At 45.3% G+C, this 22,855-nt stretch overlaps 1 protein-coding gene across 2 annotated transcripts in view; it reads left to right on the top strand.

Moving 5' to 3' along the window:
• The window catches only part of STRA6 (signaling receptor and transporter of retinol STRA6), a 391,743-nt gene that overhangs the window by 160,224 nt on the left and 208,664 nt on the right, over positions 1-22,855 (top strand). For both annotated transcript variants that reach the window (XM_086959278.1, XM_086959276.1), the window contains 4 exons: positions 3,068-3,153; positions 4,446-4,585; positions 13,598-13,764; positions 14,333-14,458. In XM_086959278.1, the coding sequence (XP_086815404.1) occupies positions 3,068-3,153; positions 4,446-4,585; positions 13,598-13,764; positions 14,333-14,458 (519 nt within the window). The remainder of the gene's footprint in view (positions 1-3,067; positions 3,154-4,445; positions 4,586-13,597; positions 13,765-14,332; positions 14,459-22,855) is intronic.

The following is a 22,855-nucleotide window of genomic DNA, read 5'->3' as shown; positions in this document are numbered from 1 at the left end:
CTCCTGACGTGGCATCAAAGCCCTTTTCGGTGAGTAGCACACTACTGCAAAACCCCAAAAGGATTAGTGGTGCGTGAATTAGTATAGGGAAATATGAAATTAATTTGAGCGATGGACTTGTGTAAATACCCAGTAAAGCTATATCGGCTCCCTGTTTGGGCTAGTCCTTTTTTCAGTGAATTTTTGCCTAGGGCCGGACTAGAAACCAAAATCAACCCTGACAAAAGTACAAACTAGTTTCACACTGCAGGGGGCAATGACTAGACTGTCCGAAGGGGACACCTTCATGAGCTGGTTATGGCAGCCCACGTAGCAACAGCTGCAGTGGGGCAATGGCCAGTCTGGCCCTGCATTTACCTCACAGAACTGAAGGCCCGGGTTCCTATGTTTTTTTATGTACCTTAGTAACTCCTGAGTGCTACAGTAGCACAAGTGGACAGTTTTGTTTTTGAGGTTCATCCACTCACCAGAGAGACCTTTTCCTTCTAGCTCTGTTACTATGTTCACCACGGCCGGCTGACCCATAGAGTGGACTTAATTTAGAGGCAGTCTTCAATGTAAATGTAAATGTACAGGAATTTATATAGCGCAAATCACCCAGCGGTTTCTAAGCGCTTGCTTAGGGAACCCGTCCTGGTATTCCCCTGTGAGATCACCCCAGCAGGGTATCCGCAAGGTGTAAGCCAGGCATCCCGCCGCGAGGGGCCGTTGTAGAGATTAAGCAAGCTATTGCCCAGAGTCGCAGAGTGTGAACCCATGAATAGAGTAGGCACCAGAGCGAGATTTGTGGAGTCCATGGACATTTTAGGACTCAAGACCCCGCCGAGCCGGGAATTGAACCCTGGTCCCGGGCTGACCTCTGCTTCCAGGTCTGCCTCCTCTAACCAGTGAGCCACACTTCTCCACCTCAGAACTATTTGATAAACTCAGTAATATATTTCAAAGTCAAAAAAGCACCCAAAAAAAGGCATGCACATATCATAAAACAGACACAGCAAAATAGACAATCAAATATCCATATATACAATATCCGAGAAAACCATGAAAACATGGTCTCTTCACAATTTCAAATGATGGGAATATCAACTAGTCAATCAAGTATACATATGTGCAATATTAATTAAAACATTTAAAAACCAAGTCACCTCACACATTATCAGCACCAGCAAATTTATGAGTTCCTATGTGTGTCAAATATATGCTGCAACACTGGCGCAAACTTCGAATGATTGTTTTAAAAACTTCAGTACCAATTTATATTGTCTAAAATTCTAGTCCTTTAAAAGAGGTTTAATACAAGACCTTCTGGGACCTGTATAAAAGCAACAAACAAAGATAAAGTGTAAAATTCCTCGAGGTTAATGATTGTTACAAAGACACGCATCTAATGTTCTAGGCCAATCATTGCTATGTGGGAAGGTCACCACATAAAATATAATATTTAGTATAAATCAAGTCAGAATATATATTTGCTGACTATTTGTGATTTCTGTCAAATAGGGCTGCAATCCAATCCCAGGTGATAGTTCTAAATACGCAATGTAGGATATTTAATTCCTAATGGTTACATTTCTTTCTACTTCAAAGCATTGAAGACACAGATGTTTAATTTCGGTCCTGCTCACCTGCGACAGGGATTCTGGGTGATCAAAATAATACGATCTCTCAGTTTTATAACATTCGTTTTTGATATTCTTAATTCGCAGTATAACTCTACCCAAGGTGGAGTGATTCAGTCCTCCATTATTGATATATTCAGTTGTGCCTCGGGCTTAGTCCATACCCGATGCCATAGGAAAATGTGCTTTACTCCGGTTTTCTAAATTAGGCAATCTTAATTTGCCATGACATATTTGGCAGTCAAACAACTCGGGGGGGAGCAGCATTTTCAGACAGGCTTTTTCAGATAGAGTAAACTTTGCTACATTAGCATATCCCCATAGCCCGGCCCCATAAGTAGCCACTGAGATGCACGTGGCACGAAGAATCCTGCAACAAGGGCTTCATCGACAATTTGGCTGAAAAGTAGCAGTAGTGGCCTTGGTGTATTGATCGTTCCTCATATTAACCTGCTATTTCCAGGTACAAGCCACATTTAAAATTGCTCCCAAGTATGAGAAGCTATGCATATGTTTCAGATCAACACCTTGGATACTTAAGCATCTATTTCTTGGGGCAGATGGTCCACATGTCATTACAAAACACTTGGCAAGGTTGACTATAAGATCCAGCTCTCTCAAGAAGGATGCATAATTATCTAGCAACAGCTGGAAAGCTTTTGGGATGTGGGCCATTAAGACCGATTAGAGGATCACGTGGATGGGTTGGTGACCAACCTGGGGATGTCTTTGCACCCCTCCACCAACACCCTCATTAAGTTATTGCTTTACATAGTGAAGAGAAAAGGCACAATTTCATTCATTTTCGACATAAAGCATTTGTCCTGAAGTCTGTGGATTAAAAACTTGACCCATCAGATGCCCAATAGAGATGTTAAAGAATGTTACATGATTGTGTGTGGCATATGCTATTATGCTAACAGTATTTGTATAGCACACATTTACCACCAGTGTGGGCTTTAGCTCTTGAGGGCTGACACAAATGATAAGATGGCATGTGGGAGTGAGATGTCTGGGAACCTTTATTTTAGAAAGTGAAGAGGTGAATCATGGAGCATAAATGGCTTAATAACTTATGTTGTCAACTGGGCAGAAGAGTGGACATGCACCACTGCAACAGAAAGGGGGTGGGATGGCTTGCCTGCCTCTTGTGCATCCTACTCCGCACACATGCATGCACACACACTCCTTACTCAGCACACCCAAATCTACTACAACTCACATCACACTTGGAGACGCACCCATGCATAGCTTACCACACAGCACACACCGGCACGCCAAACCATATGGCACCAAATGGACGTAGACAATAGAGGACAGTGCCGGTCGCAGATGGTTTCCCAGCACAGCAGTGCAGAGGCAGCCCAAGTTCATATTTGCCCCATTCCGCCAGGATCTCCCCAAACTCCCATGGCTTGACATTCTTCTCCTCTTTGTTTCTTCTCCAGCTGGTTGTGCTGCTCGCTCTCTCCCTTCTGGTGAAGCGCCGGAGGCTCTGCAGAGGCTGGTTCAACCGCGTCCCTGGATTACTGAGGTATAGAAAGTCATGTCAAGTCTCTTCCTTCTACTGTTTGTGCACCTTCGCGTAACTTGGAGTTACCCAGCATCCTCTACAATTGCAGCCCGGAGACTAAGTGGCTGCAGTGGTGTTACAAATGAAATGTGCTACCTATAGAACGAGGGACCTCAAACTGGTGGGCGTCGACCCCGCGGGGCTAGTAGAAGGCTGTGATTAGGTCGCCCGGTGTGCCATGCGAGGCATTAATAAGTCAACAATGATGAAAAAGTGTATGTTGAAAATGTAAATTAGTTGGGCAGCAACATTGTTAAACCAGTGTTAATAAAAGGAAACCGGTTTGATAAGCCCCACTTTACAATGACAATAGAAGACTTGCACCTAATTCTTGTTCCACGTCTGGTTACTTGCGCACTCAACATAGCGCAAGTCTCTACCGTCATCACTGGCTTAAAACAATACCTTGAGGTTGCTATGCCACTGTCTGGTGAAACTCCTCCCACCTGCCCTGCCCCCCCTCTCCTAGCTCCCCACAACACCCTGTTGTAGTGTGCTGCACTTTCACCAGGAATGAGGAATGCCTACTGATCTTAGACCTGTTCTAACTTACCCAAACCTGATGATACTTGATCTCTATAAGCACAGGGCACTATTTACATTACCATGGGATCATAGGCAATGGTTTCTGAGAGAAGGAAAGAGCTTGTCTGGAAATTCTGTGGAACTGGAAATCAGCCAAGCAACCATCAAACGAGGGATGGGCAGATGGTCTTTAAAGCCACACAAGTCTAGAGAAAGCTTACTAGGAGCTTGAATTGGGAGGTTTAATAACATTGGGAAGATGGAATCAATCGATACAGAACGTAATTTGTGTTTGAGAAATACACAACTAAAAGTAGCTCTTCTGGTACCATTCATGCTTGACCCACCTTTGTCTGCCCTTGCTATTGGCTTCTCTTCTTTGTTTCGTTCCTTTACCCTGCTTTCTACATCAATTGTTAATGTTGTATGGAGCAAATGCATCCAATTAACAACCAGTTTCTCTACTCAAGTTATTATTTCCTTTATTCATTTGTGATGAGCTGTCTAAATCATTGACATGTCCCCGAGTTCAGTTCAGATCACTATGTCCATTCAGAGTGAACTATTTTGTTTTCCTTGTGGCAGATCAAAAAATCAATTTATTAAAGAAAGAGACCGTGTGAATGGGGCTTCCACGGCCAGTGATAGGTGGGAGGACTAGTAAAGTCTGCCTGGACTTGGGATGATCTCATGTCTCCTGACACCTCTCTTTGTAATGTCCCTCCCAGCCCTGTGAACTTCCTGGGCCAGGATGGGCAGAAAGCGGGCGCAGCTGCTGTCTTTGGGGTGCTGTTCTGCTCTGTCTGCAGGCTGGTCCTGGATCCGAATCCGCTGCCTTTCCTGACCGACTCCTCTCCGACGTATCGAGGTAAGCTCGCCTCTCCTGCTGCCTTCCTCAGGAGTACAGACATGCAAGGCCTGTCCTACGTCATTTCCTGGGTGTGTCTGTCATACCATTGCATGTGTGCTACATTGTAGTGCTTCTGCAGGGGCTCCACTGCAGCCTGTCTTTTGTTTAAAGTTGGATTTAAGCATGTAGTCTCATGTGACCAGAAGCACGGCACACATCTTGTTCTGGCTTTTTATCATGCTCTTCCTGCTCTTATACCTCTGCTGCTTTCCCTTCCTCCAATTTTCATACTACTTTTCTTGCTCTGCCACTCCATTTTTTTCAGTATGTTGCACTATTCTGCTTTTCGTCCATTTATTCACTCATTCCTTCTCCAGCTGATTCCTATTTCTGTCCTCTCTCCCCTCCCTCATTATTTGCCCTTTTTCTCGCCTCAGTATTTCTCTTCCTTTTGTCTTTCTGCCTCACACTTGTCATATGTAATGTTTTCCTCCCACTCTCTTCCGCTTTTTTTGTTTCTCTTTGCTTCTTGCTTTCTAAATGTTTGATGCTTCAATGGAATCCTGTTTGTGTATGGTCAACTAGATTTTTTTTGTCAATGAGAGAGAGTGCAGTTCCTAAAGTGAGGATGGAATGGGGAGGGGAAAAGACAGGTCTGGACTACCAGGGTCCGCACCAGGCTACCTTCAAAATTTATTGGACCCTCTTATTAGGTGTGCACTACACTTTCACATAGGTCCTGATGAAGTGCCATACGATTCTTTAGGAATAACTGGGCATGAAACATGTCGACCCCACCTTAGTGACTGCCGGTTAGGAACATCACATTCCCATAGGGCGTCCATTTCATTTTATTTAAGCAGGATCTACCTAAGTCATTAAAGTTTTTTTGAGAATAGGACTGACCCTGACTTATTTTAGATCTCACTTCACATGCACACAAACCTCCACTGTCCCCTTACCCACACGCACCCTACGGCTTCTTCTAAAAAGATATCTACCAAAGAACCCCCTTTACGGTGAGCACATCTGGCATTGCAGCGCAGGCCCGACGAGGAGCAAGGCCCAATGATAAGGCATGCTACCATTCGGGGTGTGAGAGGGCAACATGGAAAAAGACCTGTCTTTTCCCCTTCCATCCTCACTTTAGGAACTGCACTCTCTCTCGATGACACGTTCTTCCCGGAGCCACGTGTGCAGGACCTGCTTAAATATTGGCTCCTGGTCCCACCCCTCTCTCTTTACAAACAACTAGATTTTTTGCCATGGCTTAATTTGTCACCACTGTTTTTTCTCACTTTCTACCTCTTACTCTTATACATTTTCTTTTCCTATATGTTTCAACCTTTGCCTCTTCCTACTTTCATTACAACACTCATTCGCACCGTACGAAATTTTAGGCCTTTGTGTGATTTGATGTCTCGCCCACATACTGTGATCTTCCTGGCCAATCACGCTACTCTCCACCCCAGTGGGCTGTGTGCAGAACAACCACTTGGAGGAAAAAAAAAAGAATCATGATGCCCCAAGTTCACATTTCACCCTCTAGTACTGGCATGGAAACATCCGACATACTCACTCTACAGCAAGGACGCGATAAACTACTCACCATTTCTTTCTCTTTACCTCTTTCTCTTCTCTTTGTTTCTTTTCTTTGTCTCTCTACCGTCGATTCTTGAATGTCATAATCACGCTCTTCCTTCACCTGCACTTCTCCACCTCTGTTTTTATTTACATCTTTCACCTTCACTGTCTTAATTGCTTCCTCTTTTTTCTCTTCAATTTTGCCTCTCACAAAAACTGTTTCTTTTTCTTTATTTTCTTTTTCCTTTCTGATATCATTCTCCTACCTATTCCTACCCCTCTTAATCTTATTCTGACCTCTGTTTTCAATCACACCTGTCCTTCATCACTGTCTTCCTTTTTCCCTTGATTTTTTTTCTCTTCTATTCTTTCTCACACACATATATTCTTCTATTCCGTTCCCCTTCCATTTTACTTTCCCCTCCCATTTTAGCCTTCTATTTACCCTTCCCGTGCTCCATCTCCTTCTCTTTCCTTTCTTTAGTGTAAATCTTACCCTATTTATGCTTCATCTTTTATTTAATCACCCATTCCTTATCCTTCACATCCTCTTGCTCTTTCTCCTTTCCAACTTTTGTAGTCCATCTTTGATTCTTTGCCACCTTCTCTTCGTTTTCTTCACAGTAACTCCAGTCTCCTCTCCGAAGATGTGATGGCCATTTAGCCACTACATCCACGCCAATAACTGTTTCTTCGGTTCTCTTGCACAACCAGTAGTCCGCTACAGAGAACATGGCACACGCATGAATGAATGAACTGAAAGCACACAAAAAGTACTTGGGAATCATGGCCTCTTCCTTGGTGAAAGCCATGTAGGGCATTTTCAGAGAGTCCATAACGGTGATGCGGTATGGAAGGTTTAGTAGTGCATGCGGGCTCTCTTTGTTGGCTAGTGATTTACAAAGAGGAGTCTACCTTCACATAAATGTCTGGGCCTCAGGCTAAAGTGTATAATCCTGAGGTGTGCATGGTGTAGGGATTCCTGTATTAGTGTTCGTCTATGACATGGTGATCTTGGTATGGCCAAAGTATGCCCTTGCCCTGCTTGTGGGGGGTGTTTGAGGACTGTTACTGTGACAGATTATGTTAACTGATAATAAAACAACTAAAGTGATAGTGACATGCAAGCGGGCAAAGTTTAATAGCAATTCCACTATGCATAGGGTATGTGTGGATCAAGTGGGCAGTGATTCCATGGCTCATGTTTACTGTGGATGGAGGATGGGTATCAACAAGAGCACAGCTTCAAGCTTAGAGAGGAGAACTGTCTCCTAAGCGTATGGAGGACCTGTGGGGAAACCTGTACTTGACATATATCACACAAGGCAGTAAGCGCAGTGTTGTATTGAGCAAAGATGGAGGAGGCCTAGTGGGGCAGGTGTTAATTACAGAAAATGTGTTTACGCTGTCTCTGTTAGGAGATGGATAGGCAGTTACCTAGGGCTGAATTAAATTGGTATTTTTTTATCTTTGTGACATACGTAATTTTGCAAAAAATGTAAAGAAATTAAACATGCATCTGAAAATGTAATTGGCTATTGTCTTGTGTGGCAATTTAATGCAAGAAATGCCTCACATACAAATGCCATGTCAGAAGCTGATAGAAAAGTGCCAGTAGAAGAAAATGACTCTTGACTACAGATTTACTGTTCTGGTGAGACCTTTTCATCTCAAAACTGTTCCTCAGTAGGCACAGTTACATAAAAGTGCTAAAAATGGCAAACATCATGAATCTTGGCTCCTCCACCCCATAGCCCTTGTTTTCAAGGTAGGTGCTTCTTCTAGACTTTTAAGTGAAGGGAGCTCTGAGGTGTTCCAGTCAATCGCATGCACCCATTGTAAAGTACACCATTATTTTTGCAATTTACTTCGAACACCACTGATGGCTGGGGCCAACACTTTGCCTGATCCCTAAGTGTGTATGCTTGTTTAGTTGGAGAACTAAGACTGTGAGTTACTGATGAGTCTATGCCAAAAACGACTTGGGTGTTGCTTGTGCTCCTGTTCAGAGGTGACCTGGCCATGGCAGTTTGGGCTGGACTGTTCCTATTGGAGCTGAATCAAGACTGATTTGTAAATCTCTACAGTGGCATAGTCATAGTGGTGAGAAAATGATGGACGTTTATTCAGCGTAGTGTGAAAGGCGGTGGCTGAGACGTTTACAAACATTTAATCCTTCACTTTTCTCTTTTGTTCAGTGCAAGTCCTCAATTGCAGTGGGCATGCCCAGACATGGATCCTGTGGGTATGCCCAGACCTGGGTCTTGAGGGTATGCCCATACCTGGGTCTTGTGGCTATGCCCAGACATGGATCCTGTGGGTATGCCCAGACCTGGGTCTTGAGGGTATGCCCATACCTGGGTCTTGTGGGTATGCCCAGACATGGGTCCTGTGGGTATGCCCAAACATGGGTCCTGTGGGTATGCCCAGACATGGGTCCTGGGGGTATGCCCAGACACGGGTCTGCCCAGACAAGGGTCCTGGGGGTATGCCCAGACACGGGTCCTGTGGGTATGCCCAGACATGGGTCCTGTGGGTATGCCCAGACATGGGCCCTGTGGGTATGCCCAGAACGAGTCTTGTGGTTATGCCCAGACATGGGTCCTGTGCCCGCTGTGCCACAGGACTCAAGCTATATCTTGCTGATGATGCCTAACTATGAAAAACCAACCTGGAGTTTCATGTTTTTCCCCTTCTGAGTGGACCTGGACGAGCATATCAAACTGTACTGTACTGCTAGCTCCAGGATCCATGCAGATTTGCAAAAGGCTTGTTTCTGCCTGTCTGTGCATAGTGGAAGAAAAACAATAGTGATTGGAAGAAAAACAATAGTGATTGCAGTGCCCGACACCCTTGAAAGCATTCCACCCATCATTTTTGTGTTCCTTGAATAGCTGGATGCAGTGCTTAATTTGTAAAAAAAAAAAGGAAGTGCAGGTGCTGAAAATAGTTGCCAAGGAGGCCACCGCTCACGTCTTCCTCCGGTGAGCCCCACTTTCAACACTCTCACTGCCTCAATCTCTATCGTCTAACCTTGATCTGTTGTCTGTCCCCTAAGTCTTTTCACTAAGAATCTATCCTCTCACCTCTCTAATTGTTTTCTATCACCTTTGTCACATCCTCTATTTATGATTTGCCCTCTATTCATTTTAGCCCTCCCCTTTTTTCTCTTCACTTTTTCCATGCTCTGCTCTCTATCCCCTCGATCTTGGCTCTTTACTATCACTCTCTAGCAGTGATTAGCTGTGTCTCCATTTTATCATTTGTCTGCTTTTTTTCTTCTGTCCTCCACATTCTTTCATTCTATCTTCACTCTTGTTAATGCTCTCTTCTTCACATAATGGCTGCTTTCTCTTTGTATCTGATTTGCTCTCCTCCTTTTCTTCTGCTTTGCTCCGTTTTATCTCTCTCCTCTCTTGTTTTTTCTTCTCCTCTTTACACTTGCGGTCTCTCATCTCTATCACTGCTGCTGCCTGTGACACCTGTCGTCAGACTGTACATGTCCCTTTTGAACTCTGCCTTTTCCTGTTGTCATTCCTAAAGAAGCGGAAGATGGTGTGTTTTACTTTCTTACCTACACCGAGTGCAAAAACAAAATGTACACCAAATGAAAATGCTTTTTTGCATATATTAATCAGTGTGGTATGACTGGGTTTATTGCGGAACAGGCAGCTGCTTGAGCACAGCAGGTCATGTCACTGCTAGTGCTGCCTGTAATTAGTAGGTCCAAGGATGACGACGGCATCGGCATCCACTGCTCAGGTTGCTGTGATCCTGTCTGCTACAGCACAGGCATTGTCCCCAGCAGTAATGCTGCCAATGCCGGCAAGAATAGCTGTGGTGCCTACTGGACTCACTCAAGCTCAGCAATTACCATGCTGGGGTGCAGCGCACAGATTCTACTGGTGATGCCATGGGGCACAAAAGTTGTGTTGGGCCACAGCCGCATTGAGGATAGCAGCAATACAGGCCTGCCGGATATGATACTTTGGCTACACAACAAGTGGAAAGTCCACACTTACTTTAATTTATTCTTCCTCAAGAGCCCTCACTCCCAAGTTCCAAATGCGGTCTTGCAGCTTCCTTGCCTCAACTCCGTCATGAGCCAACCCCCAGCTACAGTTATCCAATGGGAGGTTTAGGCTCAGGCAGTTGCAGGGTGCAGCAGACTAGGGGAATAGAATGCAAGCCATAGTTTGTCGATGACTTCTTGGATTTGTGATCAGCGTGATGACATAATTACTAACTTGGTGATACACAATCATGCCTGCCTGGACAGGCATATGCCGGCCTGCCTTTGCATATTTACCAGCCAGTCACCATGCAATGTATGTTATTCTTTTTCTTTTGAATTGAACAATTAATATTGAGACCACCCCCTGCAGGTTCAGAAATTGTAGCTCCGGCTCTGTGAAAAAAGTGCAGGTGCTGAACACCTGAAAGCACCTGCTCAAATTAAGCACTGGCTGGATGCAGCCTATTGTTTCTTTGCAGCCCTCGCTCATAAAGAATGTGTGACCGAATTCAAACTACATCTTAAGGTCTTTATCAAAATAGTACAAATTTGTCACATTATTTTCACATTCTTACCAACTAACCCTATTCATTCCCACCCCCATCCCCCCTCCAGCTCTAAACTCTATTTGAACCAGGTGATAATTTTATGAATCAACAATTCATAGGCGTTGAGCATAGTTCAGCATGTCAATTTTTGTGGACATAACAGAGGCGAAAAAGTTATGGGAGTCAGAGGATAGTGTGTGATTTGGGAGTCGATAAGCAGTTGTGATTGCACGAGTGGTCAATTTCAGTAGTGGATTCGCCTGCCATTTGTGAAACATCATAAATCTGATGCAAGTTGAGACTTTCACAAAGCGTTAATAAAAAAAGAAAGGCAAATGTGGTGTGAGGCAGAGACATATAGAGAAAGAGACATACAGAGAACAAATGACTAACAGTTGGAGTTGGCTGCCTCTCAGCAGGTTGGGTGCAGGGCCTGGCCGTAGGACAACCCCTCTGCACACGGACAAAAGCGAGGGATGGGAATAAAGTGTTTTATTAAAAACACATAGAAATTCACTGAAAAAAAAACACAATTCAAAACTGAGTTACTTTTCTGGCTCAAATGTCTAAAACCACTCAAATTCACCAGTTAAGGAGTACATCACACATACAACAGGTATGGGTATGGTGAACAGCACACAAACTCGCATGGGTGATGCAAGTTCTGGCATTTGTTTGTTATATATATATATATATATATATATATATATATATATATATATATATATATATATATATATGTATGTATATATATATATGTATGTATGTATGTGTGTATATATATATATATATATATATATATATATATATATATATATATATATATATATACATATATATGATGTATGTATGTGCATATATATACCCACGTCGGTTCAAAAGGATCCGGGAATCGCAGCGCTCACCATGGGGTAGCACCCTGCGGTGGAACCACGCCGCTTTCACATCTATTCACAATCCTTCACACGAAGGAAAAACGAGGCGCCCAGCCAGTAATTTCCACAGCTGCTTGATTTTAATCAAAAGACCATTTCCACAGGATTCAAAGCGAGCGATCAACGTGTTTCACTTGGTCTTTTGATTAAACTCAAGCAGCGGTGGAAATTACTGCCTGGGTGCCTCGTTTTTCCTACGTGTGAAGGATTGTGTATACATATATATATAATACATTATTGCATTCCCACGCAAATATATTTCAACATTGGCTTAACTATGTAATGTGTGTAGTAATAATTTTTTTTATTCTGTATGTGCTATTTATTTTGCATGCATTTATTCATCTGCAATGAATCAGTAAAAGTATTGTCGCAGATCAATTTAGAAGTCTAAAGCAGGCCTTTCACACACCTATGTTCCTCTTCTGCACAACCTTTTAGGGCCCTGGGAGATTCAACTTCGACCCACATGCAATATAAACGCTAACCATTTTTTCCCTCTTCTATCCCTCTGCTATCCTTCTCAATCCAAGTAACTGACTAATGTCCACCACTCAAACTACTTTCACATTTCACTATACTAATTCACCACTAATCCTTTATGGGTTACGGAGTAGTGCGCTAGTCGCAGAAAAGAACGTTTTAACACCCAATCAGGGGTAACAAGCGCTATATAAATGAACAGCTTTTTACCTCTTCTATCCCTCCACTAATCTTCTGAATCCAAATAACTGAGTAACCTATTCTCCACTCAAATTATTGTCAGTTTTTCACAATACTAACAATACTAATCCTTTGAGTTCGGGAGTACCGTGCTACTCGCCGAAAAACCTCTTTGTCGGCTCGTCAAGGGTAGTAAGCGCTATATAAATGTAATTACATTACAATACAATACATTTCCTTGCCACCCCAGCCTTTTTGCTCATCTGACTTTCCATTGAGACTTCTTGACATAGTGTCCATCTCTCCATTGGGAAGGGATCTTCTGTGGCTTATGTGAGAACTTAGACTAACCGCCGAGGGGAGAGCCACCAACCATGCTAGGCATTATAAGCAATTTGTGCACTCACATTCTTCAAGCACCGTGGGAATCCAGAGGAAGCTGGCACTCAGGGGTTCTGTGGTTGGAAAGCAGTGTGTAGCGTATTGTGCAGGCTGTCTGTACAGCCTGACGCCAGGGAGTCTGTAGTACAGTATCTCCTGGGCAAGCACTTTGTTGCACAGTAACAGATGTACAGATATTCTGTGACACTTTAACTAACGGGGAGGCAAGGTTTGCATAGGAACCAATGCGTAGGCATTTTATGTAGAGCAACGACCAAGCAGGCGTCCTGTGGAAATGTACCTGACTAACCAGCAGTCTGTGTGCAGGTCTGTGTGGAGTAACTACTAATCAAGCAGTCTGTGGCACAATAACTGTGTCAGATACTCTCTGTGGCATAACTGAGCATGTATTTTATGTAATGTAACCAATGAGCCGCGTTCTGTACTTGGCGGCCATATTGCTGTGTGTGGTAACCGATGAATAGGCATTCTCTGGAGTAAACAATGAGTAGGCATAGTGATCAAAAAACTGGCATTTTGAAATCAGTATCTGACAGCCAGACATCCTGAGATTTGAAAGCATCTGCCACACAGTAATTCGTGGAGTCACATCCGGTTCAGAGGCACTGCTGGCCAGCCATCTTGTAGCAGAGTGACACACAGGCAGGCCTTTTGCACCCAGAAACTGATGAGCAGTTAACAGCCTGGCATTCTGTGACGCATTTGGTGATTGAAAGGTATGCTGTTGTAGGAAATCACGAACAGGCATTTCGTGGTGCAGTTGGTGGATGAACACGCGCTCTGGTTGTTAGACACAGGGGCGTTTGTTGCTCAAACCAGAAGCATTTGAAAGCATTGCCTGCCTGTATACGCAGCTGCCTTTTTTTGTCTCTTTCTCCTCTAGAATACTGGAAGATTCTGGCTTTGCTCTATTACCCCGCACTCTACTACCCTTTGCTTGCATGCATGAGCATCCGGCACGGGGCAGGCTACTTCCTGGGCGGCATTCTCTCCTGGCTCCATTTCGGCATTCTTATCTGGCAGAAAGCCCAGTGCCCACAGGCACCCAAGGTAACTAACATGGAGTCAGAAAGCATCTGCAATTCTAACATTTCTTTGACTTTTGGCACTGCCTTAACCAGGGTCTTGTGTCCTTGTCTCAAGAAGTGTTATACTCTCAGCTAAACTTTCCTGTCTACTGACAAACACATTGGGAAGCTATTGGCAGGAAGGGTCAAGCCCAGCTATGAATATGGGATGTTTACCATACCATCCCCCCCATACATTTAAATGTGGACTTCCTGCACCCATCTGTCTCACTGTTGGACCTTTTTACCTAAACCACATGGGGTGTTTCAAGTAGATGTCCATATTTACAAAATATGGGTTCACGCGTTCCTGCCTGGACACATTTATGTGGTGTCAAATTACCTTTGGCGAAGCCCTCCAATCAGACCCACAGACTCTGCACCCTGATGGGCTGCCTTCATCCAAATGACCCCTAGAACCTACTGTTAGTCTTATGTTGGGATTAGGGGTGCTATCCTCCTGCCCGGTGGATGGTGGAGGGATGAGAGGCGCTCAGGCGGGGCTGATGGTGCAGGAGTCTAGTTACTAACGCCAGTGTTCGTCCCTCCAGTTCCACAGATACTACTCGCTGCTCTCTGCCCTGCCTCAGATCGCCTGCTTTCTGCTGCTCTGCTTGCTGTACCCAGCCTGGCTTCTGAAGAAGTGCAAAGAGGACAAGAAATCAAAGGGTGATGAGGTAAGAAGCGCCCCCGGCCCATGCCTCGCATGTATATCCATATGTAGCATGTTGCAGTTTCCCATCCCAAGCCCTTTGACCATGATGGCAAGAAACTTTGCTATCCTCTACATGCACTTGCCCGAAGAGAGGCCAAGGATGTATTTGTGCACTGAGACTAAAATCTAGAAGGTATCGGTCTGGCAAAAGACCAGTGCGTTACATGGCATGCGGATACTTAAGGTTTCTCCTACTAAGAGCTCCTAGGGACGCAATGGACATTTCTGTCCTTCACCTGCTCACTCGCACCTCTTCTCCAGAGGTGCTCGATGCAGCAATACGACTGTTATTCAATGGCTGGAAATTGGCATGGAGACAATGCCCATGTCTTATCTAGGGCCCATTGATGGGGCATTGTGTAAGACATGGTGATGGGGTAGTGCAACATGTGTTGTGCTCCCTGCAATAGGACCAAACTTAGTATACGTGGGAGGCGTCAATTTTGAGTTTCATAACAAGCAGTGGCTTTAAAATTCCCAGTTAATGAAAGAAAAAGAATAAACTAACGAGGAGCCAGAAGTTTCCGAAGGTAAACTCCTTAATCAAAGAGGATTTGGCTTGAATGCAGTCATTCACGGGAGAGAATTTCTTTCTCATGCTTTTTTCAGCTCGGTTTCCAAGGCAATGCATCATTAGCAGGATCTCTGACTCCTGATTGGATGAGACGGGCAGAAAAGCCTTAAAGAACAGAAAGATCTTGTTTGTGCTTCTTTAGTAAAGCCTTGTCACTTGTATGCACTTCCAGACAAAGCCGTTGTTCTCCCTTGCAATAAATAAATAAATAGAAAGAAAGATAGATAGAAACTGTTGGTAGAAAATTAGTTTTATCAACTATTTACCTACCACTTATTGCTTAAAATATCAGAAAACCCCACCTATTCTCCAGCGTTTTCCCAATTCTTTTTGATTTACAAATTTGTTTTAAATTGTTGTTTCTGAAAATCAACTCTAACCAAACTGTCCCACTTTGCACCTGGATTTCTACTCATCCCCTTTGACAGTGGCTTGGAGCAATAAGCAGGCCTCCTACCCCCCTCCCCCCCCCCCATCCACCCTAGGATTGATCTTATCTGTGCCTGATCCTCCGACCAGACAAGCAGGGCCGGACTGGGAACCAGAACCGGCCCTGGCAAAGTGCTCGGCCGGCCCCCCTCTCCCCCTCTGGGAGGAGAGGGGAGGGGGGAGAGGTGCGACCGCGCTCTGCGACAGGGCCGGTTTTCGGCCGTTTTTGTTACAGGGCCGTTTTTGCAGCATAACGGCCCTGTAACAAAAACGGCCCCAGGGGCCCAAAACCGGCCCCCAACCATGCGGCCCACCGGGGAATTTCCCGGTGCCCTCAACGGCCAGTCCGGGCCTGCAGACAAGGCCCACGCGGGCCCTGTTCCTTTGCGTGCGAGGCAACCACCTTGGTCCTTCTTCTCTGCTTCTCTCTCGCCTTCCCTCTTGGCTTCTTCTCTACCCAAGGTGTGTTGAAGCCACTGTTGAAGCCACTGATTCTGGTTATCTCTGCTGCTTTCTTTGCCAATCTTTTTTGTTGTCTGCTGTTTATCTATTGTGACCTTTGACTGCTTTCTTTTGTTGCCGCGTATAGGGTCTTTCCGGTCAATTCTGCCACTTTCACATGTTCTCTGCTCATTTCTGCTGCCACTTCACTCATTTTCTGCTTAATTTTGCTATCTCTCTATTGCCACTTTCACTGTTTTTCTTTTAATTTCTGCTGCTGTTTAGTCTTTTTTGCCACTTTCTGTTGTTTTTCCGTTTTCACCACTTTCACTCTCTTTGTTCTCTCCTTGTGCCATTGTTGATTTTTCTGATATTTTTTCACCTCTTTTAGATTCTTTTCTCTTTTTGTTTCCTCCCTTCCCGGGGCCTTTCCTTTCCAAGCCCTTCCCGAGCTGTGCACTTCTTACTTCTTTTCATGCATCCCGTACTTTCCAGCGCCTACTTTCAGCCCTGCCAATTGTCTACCCTCCCTTTGCCATGACAGCCCGGAAACAAAGCAGACGTGCACAGTAGGTCAACTGTTGGTGCGCTAAAAGCAAGCCCCTCTGCCAGGGGCGGCCTTAGGCATGTGCAAGCTGTGCACCTGCACAGAGCCACCAAATCCCAGGGGCCACCACGCCAATATATATCCTTATTATAATAATCCTCTGAGGATGGATACATATTTGCATGGCGGCCCCTGGCAGGGATTTGGCGGCCTCACCGGCTCAGTTCCACTTCCAAACACCCTGACCCCCGCTCTTCACTGGCCTCCACGCTCTGCCCCGCCCGGACCCCCTCTTCCGGGGCCACCTACCTACGTTCCCTGCCCAGGGCAGCCATGAGCCTGGAGCCACCCCTGCCTCTGCACCTGTCTGGGCTCGGCAGCAGGAGCCCTGGTCATCACCTGACACACAGCTACCCTCCATGCTCTCAAACCTACCTAACACCACACCACGCAACACTGAGGGAGTGTTCTCCTGCAAATTCTCTTGCACTCTGCCACACCTACTGCTCTCCACTTCCACACCGGCAGCACCAAACACCCCACTCTCTCTCAAACTAACACAGACTAGCCTTTGCCCCCTCACTACCCATACATGCTCCTCAATACCCCCTCATTCACCAAACACACCACAAAGGTTAGGAACCTGCTGCACAACCACGTTTCGTACCTGCTGTTCCTCAAGGGAACCTGATTGAACCTGGCATTGGCCCTGACCGCCTCAGCCATTCCTGCCAGTTACAAAATCATCATGCAGGACAAATAGCACAAGCCCAGAGCCAGAGTTACTATCCTCCTCAAGGAAGCTATACGCTGCACCACCTCCACGGACACATCCATCTGCAACATGGAATGTCTGATGTGCAAACTTCGCATCACAACCAATTTCACCTGTGCAGAACACTCATTTAGAGACAACAAAGACCATGCACCAGCTAGGTCAACTCCACCATGGTAGTGGTTCCCCTCATCCTCGACTTCAGTACCTTCTTCCTCCTCAGAGGCCTGTACTTCCACTTGTAAATCCGCGCCGTCCTGAACTCAACAATTCTACTATAAAACTTTGGAAACCTTTGCCTTACAGAATTCCCACACACTCTGCCAAACACCTACTCCTGGACCCACTCTTGGTCTCCATTAACATCACAGTCGACCAGCCCACACCGGTCACTGTCAAGGTTAGCATTCATGTCCCACACCTTCACAGGCCGACCACTGCCAGACCAGCACACAGAAACTGGAATAACATCCCAGAGGGAGAGCGGACTACTGCTCTCGCTGCAAATCAGCCTGAATAAAACAGCAGCCTGCCTGAATCCATCTATTACTTCAACAACCGGATCACTACCTGCGCTAACACCCTGGCTTCCTTCTGCACAACAAAGCCACAAGATCCAAATCCCAAGCCAGTTATTACTAAGAGGAGCGCAGGATGACGAAGTATCTCTGCAAACAACTAAATCACAAATAAACAAGGAGCCAAGACAACACAGACAAAAAAAGTAAAATCTGCCCAAGACCCTACCACCAACAGATCTGGAGCACCAAACACAGCGCACTTGCAGGCTGCATCAACAACTGTACAAACTGCAACAAAGAAATCTTTGCCATCGTGAAAGATTTCACCTAATCTGCAACCGCATCCAACAGCCCCATCCTCTCATAGGACATATGCAACAAGCTCTCTGGACACTTCAGTAGCAAACTAATCTCTGTAGATAGCAAACCCAGAGCCTCAACTGGACCCAGTAGACCTCGCAACATGACTTGCCATTTTGTTGCAGAAAATGACCGCAACCACATGGCCTGCTATCACCTTGTATGAAACTGCTGCCCCCGTGCAGTCCCATCAGACACCTGCACTCACCACAACTTCGCCAAGGGACTACTACCCATTAGTAAAGTGCTCACACCAAACCTAAAAACACCTCAATCACAACAGCCACCTTCCTGGAAACATGCAACAGTCCTCCCCCTGCTCAAGATGCCCTGCATGGACCCATCAATGCTCACCAACTACAGATTCATCTCCTTGCTACTGTATCCAGCCAAAGTCCTAGAGAAACTTCTCTACCTCACCAACCACCTCAGTGACCACCTACTCTTCGACCCCCACCCACCCCCATGCTGGCTTCAGACTCATCCACAGGACAGAAATATCCCTCATCACCACCAGAAATGACAATTTCATGATCCTGGACAAAGGAGGCACAGTGGCCTTTATCATCCTGGACCTTCCAGTGCCACTCAACACAGCTTCGCACCCTATCCTCATCAAATGCCTAGATACTGCATGAGATTGAAATCCAAGTACTCACTCTTCCCTTGTCCTTTTCCTTCCTGATTGCCAGGATACAAGTTGTCAGTCTGGCCCCCTACCCTTTGACAATCCACAACCTCATCTGTGGAGTACTCTAGGATCTTCACTCAGCCTGACTGTCTTCAACACGAACATTATCCCTCTGTTTAGCTTCATCCTCACTTGCATCAATGTGCTCTCCTATGCTGATAACACACAACTCGTACCCTCCCTCTAGGACAAGACTCCTATAATCTGAAACAAATTCACTACCTGCTTTACTGAAGCTGCCCCAAACTCAACTCCGACTAGACAGAAGTCATGATCTCTGGGAAGAACCCCTCACTGTGTGACTCCCCTTAGTGGCCGGCTCCACGAAGAACATTGAGATGGTCATCGACCACAAACTCAACATGAGTGCTGTAGTCAACATCGTTACAGCCTTCTGTTTTCACATCCTCAAGATGCTGAGCAGCATCTACAAATGGCTCCTGAGTAACACCCATAAAACCATCACACATTCCCTCATCACGAGCAAGCTGGACAAACAGAGCATCCTCTGAGCTGACAACATCAAACAACTAAGACAACCCCAAACCATTCAGAACTCGGCAGCCAGCATAACTCTAAAGCAGTACATAAATCACATTGCACCTCAAGGAGCTCTACTAGCTCCCGATACACCAGCATGCACAGCTCAAACTCAAGCACTACACAACTCTGGCCCAGCCTGCCTCAATAGCCACATCTCCTTTCACAAGCTATTCAGACACCTACACTCAGCTAAATTACTACTTGAACACATCCCATGCAAATGTAGAAACAGATCCGGAAGCCAAGCATTTTTCCTACATTACTCCTAAAGCATGGAAGGGCCTGCCTCTACATATCGGAGCCCTTTTCCTCACTTTTCAGTTCTGCAAGCAGCTTAAGACCCGTATCTTTGATGAGCCCCACCCACCTCCATTCCTTAGGCAAGGCTAGCCTCATACTTGCTCAGTGCCAGTCCACCTTCCCAGGCGATAGTGTGCTCTAATAATACTCATAAAATAACACAACAGGGATTTTCACAGAGGGACAATCGTCTTCATGCCCCTGCTTAATATGTGCAGGTGGTGGGCGTCTGCATTCACTTGCAAGGAGTGGTTGTTATTTTTCATTATTTTAGACCATCTTTATTGGGGTTTTTGTAGTACATTTATCTTATAGCAACCATGTTTAGCATCACCGTACCAGAGTACATGTACAATATTGTGTAACACAGATGTTAAATGCCAGTTTAGCACCGTGCATCAAGATAGTATGATAGCTTTAAAGCAAGAATATAAAACAACAACCCTTAGCTTATCCTACATTCATATGAGGAAATGTGGGGACAATCCAAGTGCTCACTGTAGCCTTATAGAACTGAGTACTTGCCAGTCCTCTACCCCACAGGTATGTGACCACTGTATATTAGTAATGCCTCCTATGGAGTGGAAGTGCCAAACTACTGCTGTATGGGGGAGCACTTACCTGAAGGATCCACTCGAAGAGGCATGGGGGAAAAGGTCAAGAAAGGGGTGGCAATGTATCTATCCCACCAGAGGGGGGGCACCCGGCTATGTAGAGCTAATATCACTCTCTGCAGTTCCTTGCAGCTTTGCTAGTAACTCGTCTCACTCGTCGGCAATGGGGCATCTCCTCAGTCCCCACACCTCTTCCGAACATAGCGCCCTCAACTTTTTCTCACCCCATTTGGCCAGCAACCCCCACCACAGTGCCATGCTTGGGAGCACAATGGCCTTCCAGTGTATCGTCCATTTGATGAGCATCAATGTGAGATCTATGAAACGGTTTCTGGCGCCGCCTGCTTTCTGCACCAGAAAAGGCCTTGTATGCAGCTGGCTGCGTGGTCTAAGTCAAAACAGCACGTGACCGGGGCAAGACTTCCATCCCCAACCCCTGGGCACACAGGCAGTTCCAAAACATATGTTTTGGAACATATGTTTTGGCAGTTCCAAAACATATGTTTTGTAACGGAGCGGTCGGCGTCTGGAACGGCTCCGGTGTGCCCTGTGGTGTGTCTTCAGTAGTGCTTTGACAGGAGGCCTCCCCCCCCCCCGCCTTCCAGTGGTTCGGTGAGTACGGAACGGGGGGCATCTGGAACGGCTCCGGTGTGCCATTGTCTGGATGTTTGGGGCGGCATTTTGGCGGGAGGCTTCACCCCTCCCCCCTCACAGTGCCGGTATGCCCTGTTTGCCTGTGTGTTGGGGGCAACCACTGCGCAACTAGGGAGAAGCCTGATGTGAGCAGCAGCGTCAGTGGTGACTTGTAAGGTAACTGCACGCAGAGCTATTTACCCAAATACCCATGCAGGTCTTTTCATTCTCTGCCTGGAATACAGCACACAAAACTATTTGAACAGCTTCAGGGGCGACTCGAAGGGCACCTACTCGCAATCCCATCATCTTAAACACTCATGCAGGTTTTTTACGCTTTTCCCGGAATTTTAAACTGATATCTTTATGTGACTGGTATTTTCACGGGCTTTTCACTCTCCATTGGCCAATCTGGCTGGGGCCATAAAGCTGGAACCATAAATCGCCCCCCTGCCCACCAGATGACCATGAAGCTACATGCCAACGCGGTCAGGCAGCAGCAAAACAGAGATAAGCCACCATCTAGCAGCATAGAAGTGAACTCTGCTCTCCCCCTCAATCAACATGGAAGATGGACTAACTCTACATTCCCAGAGTAGAAAGGGAAACCAAACTCTGTAATCCCTACAATTTGGCTGCCATCTTAGACTGGTCTCTCTCTCTCTCTCTCTCTTTGTAGGCCATCTTGGACTAGTCTTTCTCACTACTTGAACACACCCTAAGAAAGCCTCTTTAGGCTAATATTAATTAGCGAATGTGTGCCATTATTGCCGTTTCATACCTCCACTTGCTTTTAATGCACCGATCGTTAGCTCATATAGCACCCTAAGAAATGGCCTTTTTAGACTATTATTAATTAACGAGTGTCTGCCTTTTATTGCAGTATTATACTTCTACTTGTTTATAATGCACCGATCGTTAGCTCATATAGCACCCTAAGAAATAGCCTCTTTAGACTATTATCAACTAGCGAATGTATGCCTTTTATTACAGTATTATACTTCTACTTTTTTTTAATGCACCGATTGTTAGCTCATATTGCACCCTATGCATGATTTACTTGATTGTACTGTTTGCTCCTTCTGATTTACCTGTTTGACTATGTACTGTTTGCTCATCTGATTTACCTGTCTGACTATGCTCCCTCATGTACCCCTTCTGTGTAAAGCGCTCTGATATCCGCAAGGATCTTGTCCGCGCTATATAAAACTTTCAAAATAAATAAATAAATATGTAGTATGTTCACCAGAGTGGCACGACAGCGCCAGCACTCCGGCGCCACTGCGGGATATCTTTGTTGTAACTTGACTTGTGTTAAACAGGTTCTGTGGAATATATCTAGGCTATCTGGTTTTAGGTTTAAACCTATAATAACTGATAAAACCCAGCCGAAAGGGAAACAGCCCTCACCAGTGTAAACCTATAAATACTGAAAAAATACCTGCACAACCACAAACTAAATGCCATTCAAAAAAAGGAGGAGGAGAGTGAAAGAGTCATTTTTTTGTTCCTAAAGGGCCAATACAATGTAACTTTGTTATACAAGCGAGCAGCAGGAAAGAATGGGCTAACATTATTCTGCTTGGGTTTTGTTATTTTGGGATGTCACTAAAATATTGTTTCTTCTTACTTTTGTTTTTTTCAGTTTGTGCTCATAGGTGTAAAGATGCAGGGTTTAGAAGTATGTTTTAGGTCTTGTTTAATTGTTTTATAAACTGTAGAGAATCCGGAAATGTCAAAATCATATTTGATATTTTGACTGCGTTTGATTCTTTTACTGATAGATAAAATGGCTGGTTTCATAAGAATCTTTCCCAATATGTGCCATCACATTTGCCGACAGAGAGTGGGTAAAAACCCTTGGTACATTTGCCCCCAGTTTCTACTAAGTCAGTATTGATAGTAGGTAAATTGCCAACCCTTCAGGCTTT

Source organism: Lissotriton vulgaris, chromosome 2_2 (genome assembly GCF_964263255.1).
Source record: "Lissotriton vulgaris chromosome 2_2, aLisVul1.2, whole genome shotgun sequence".
Classification (NCBI taxonomy): Eukaryota; Metazoa; Chordata; class Amphibia; order Caudata; family Salamandridae; genus Lissotriton; species Lissotriton vulgaris.
This window is presented reverse-complemented; position numbering and strand designations above follow the sequence as displayed.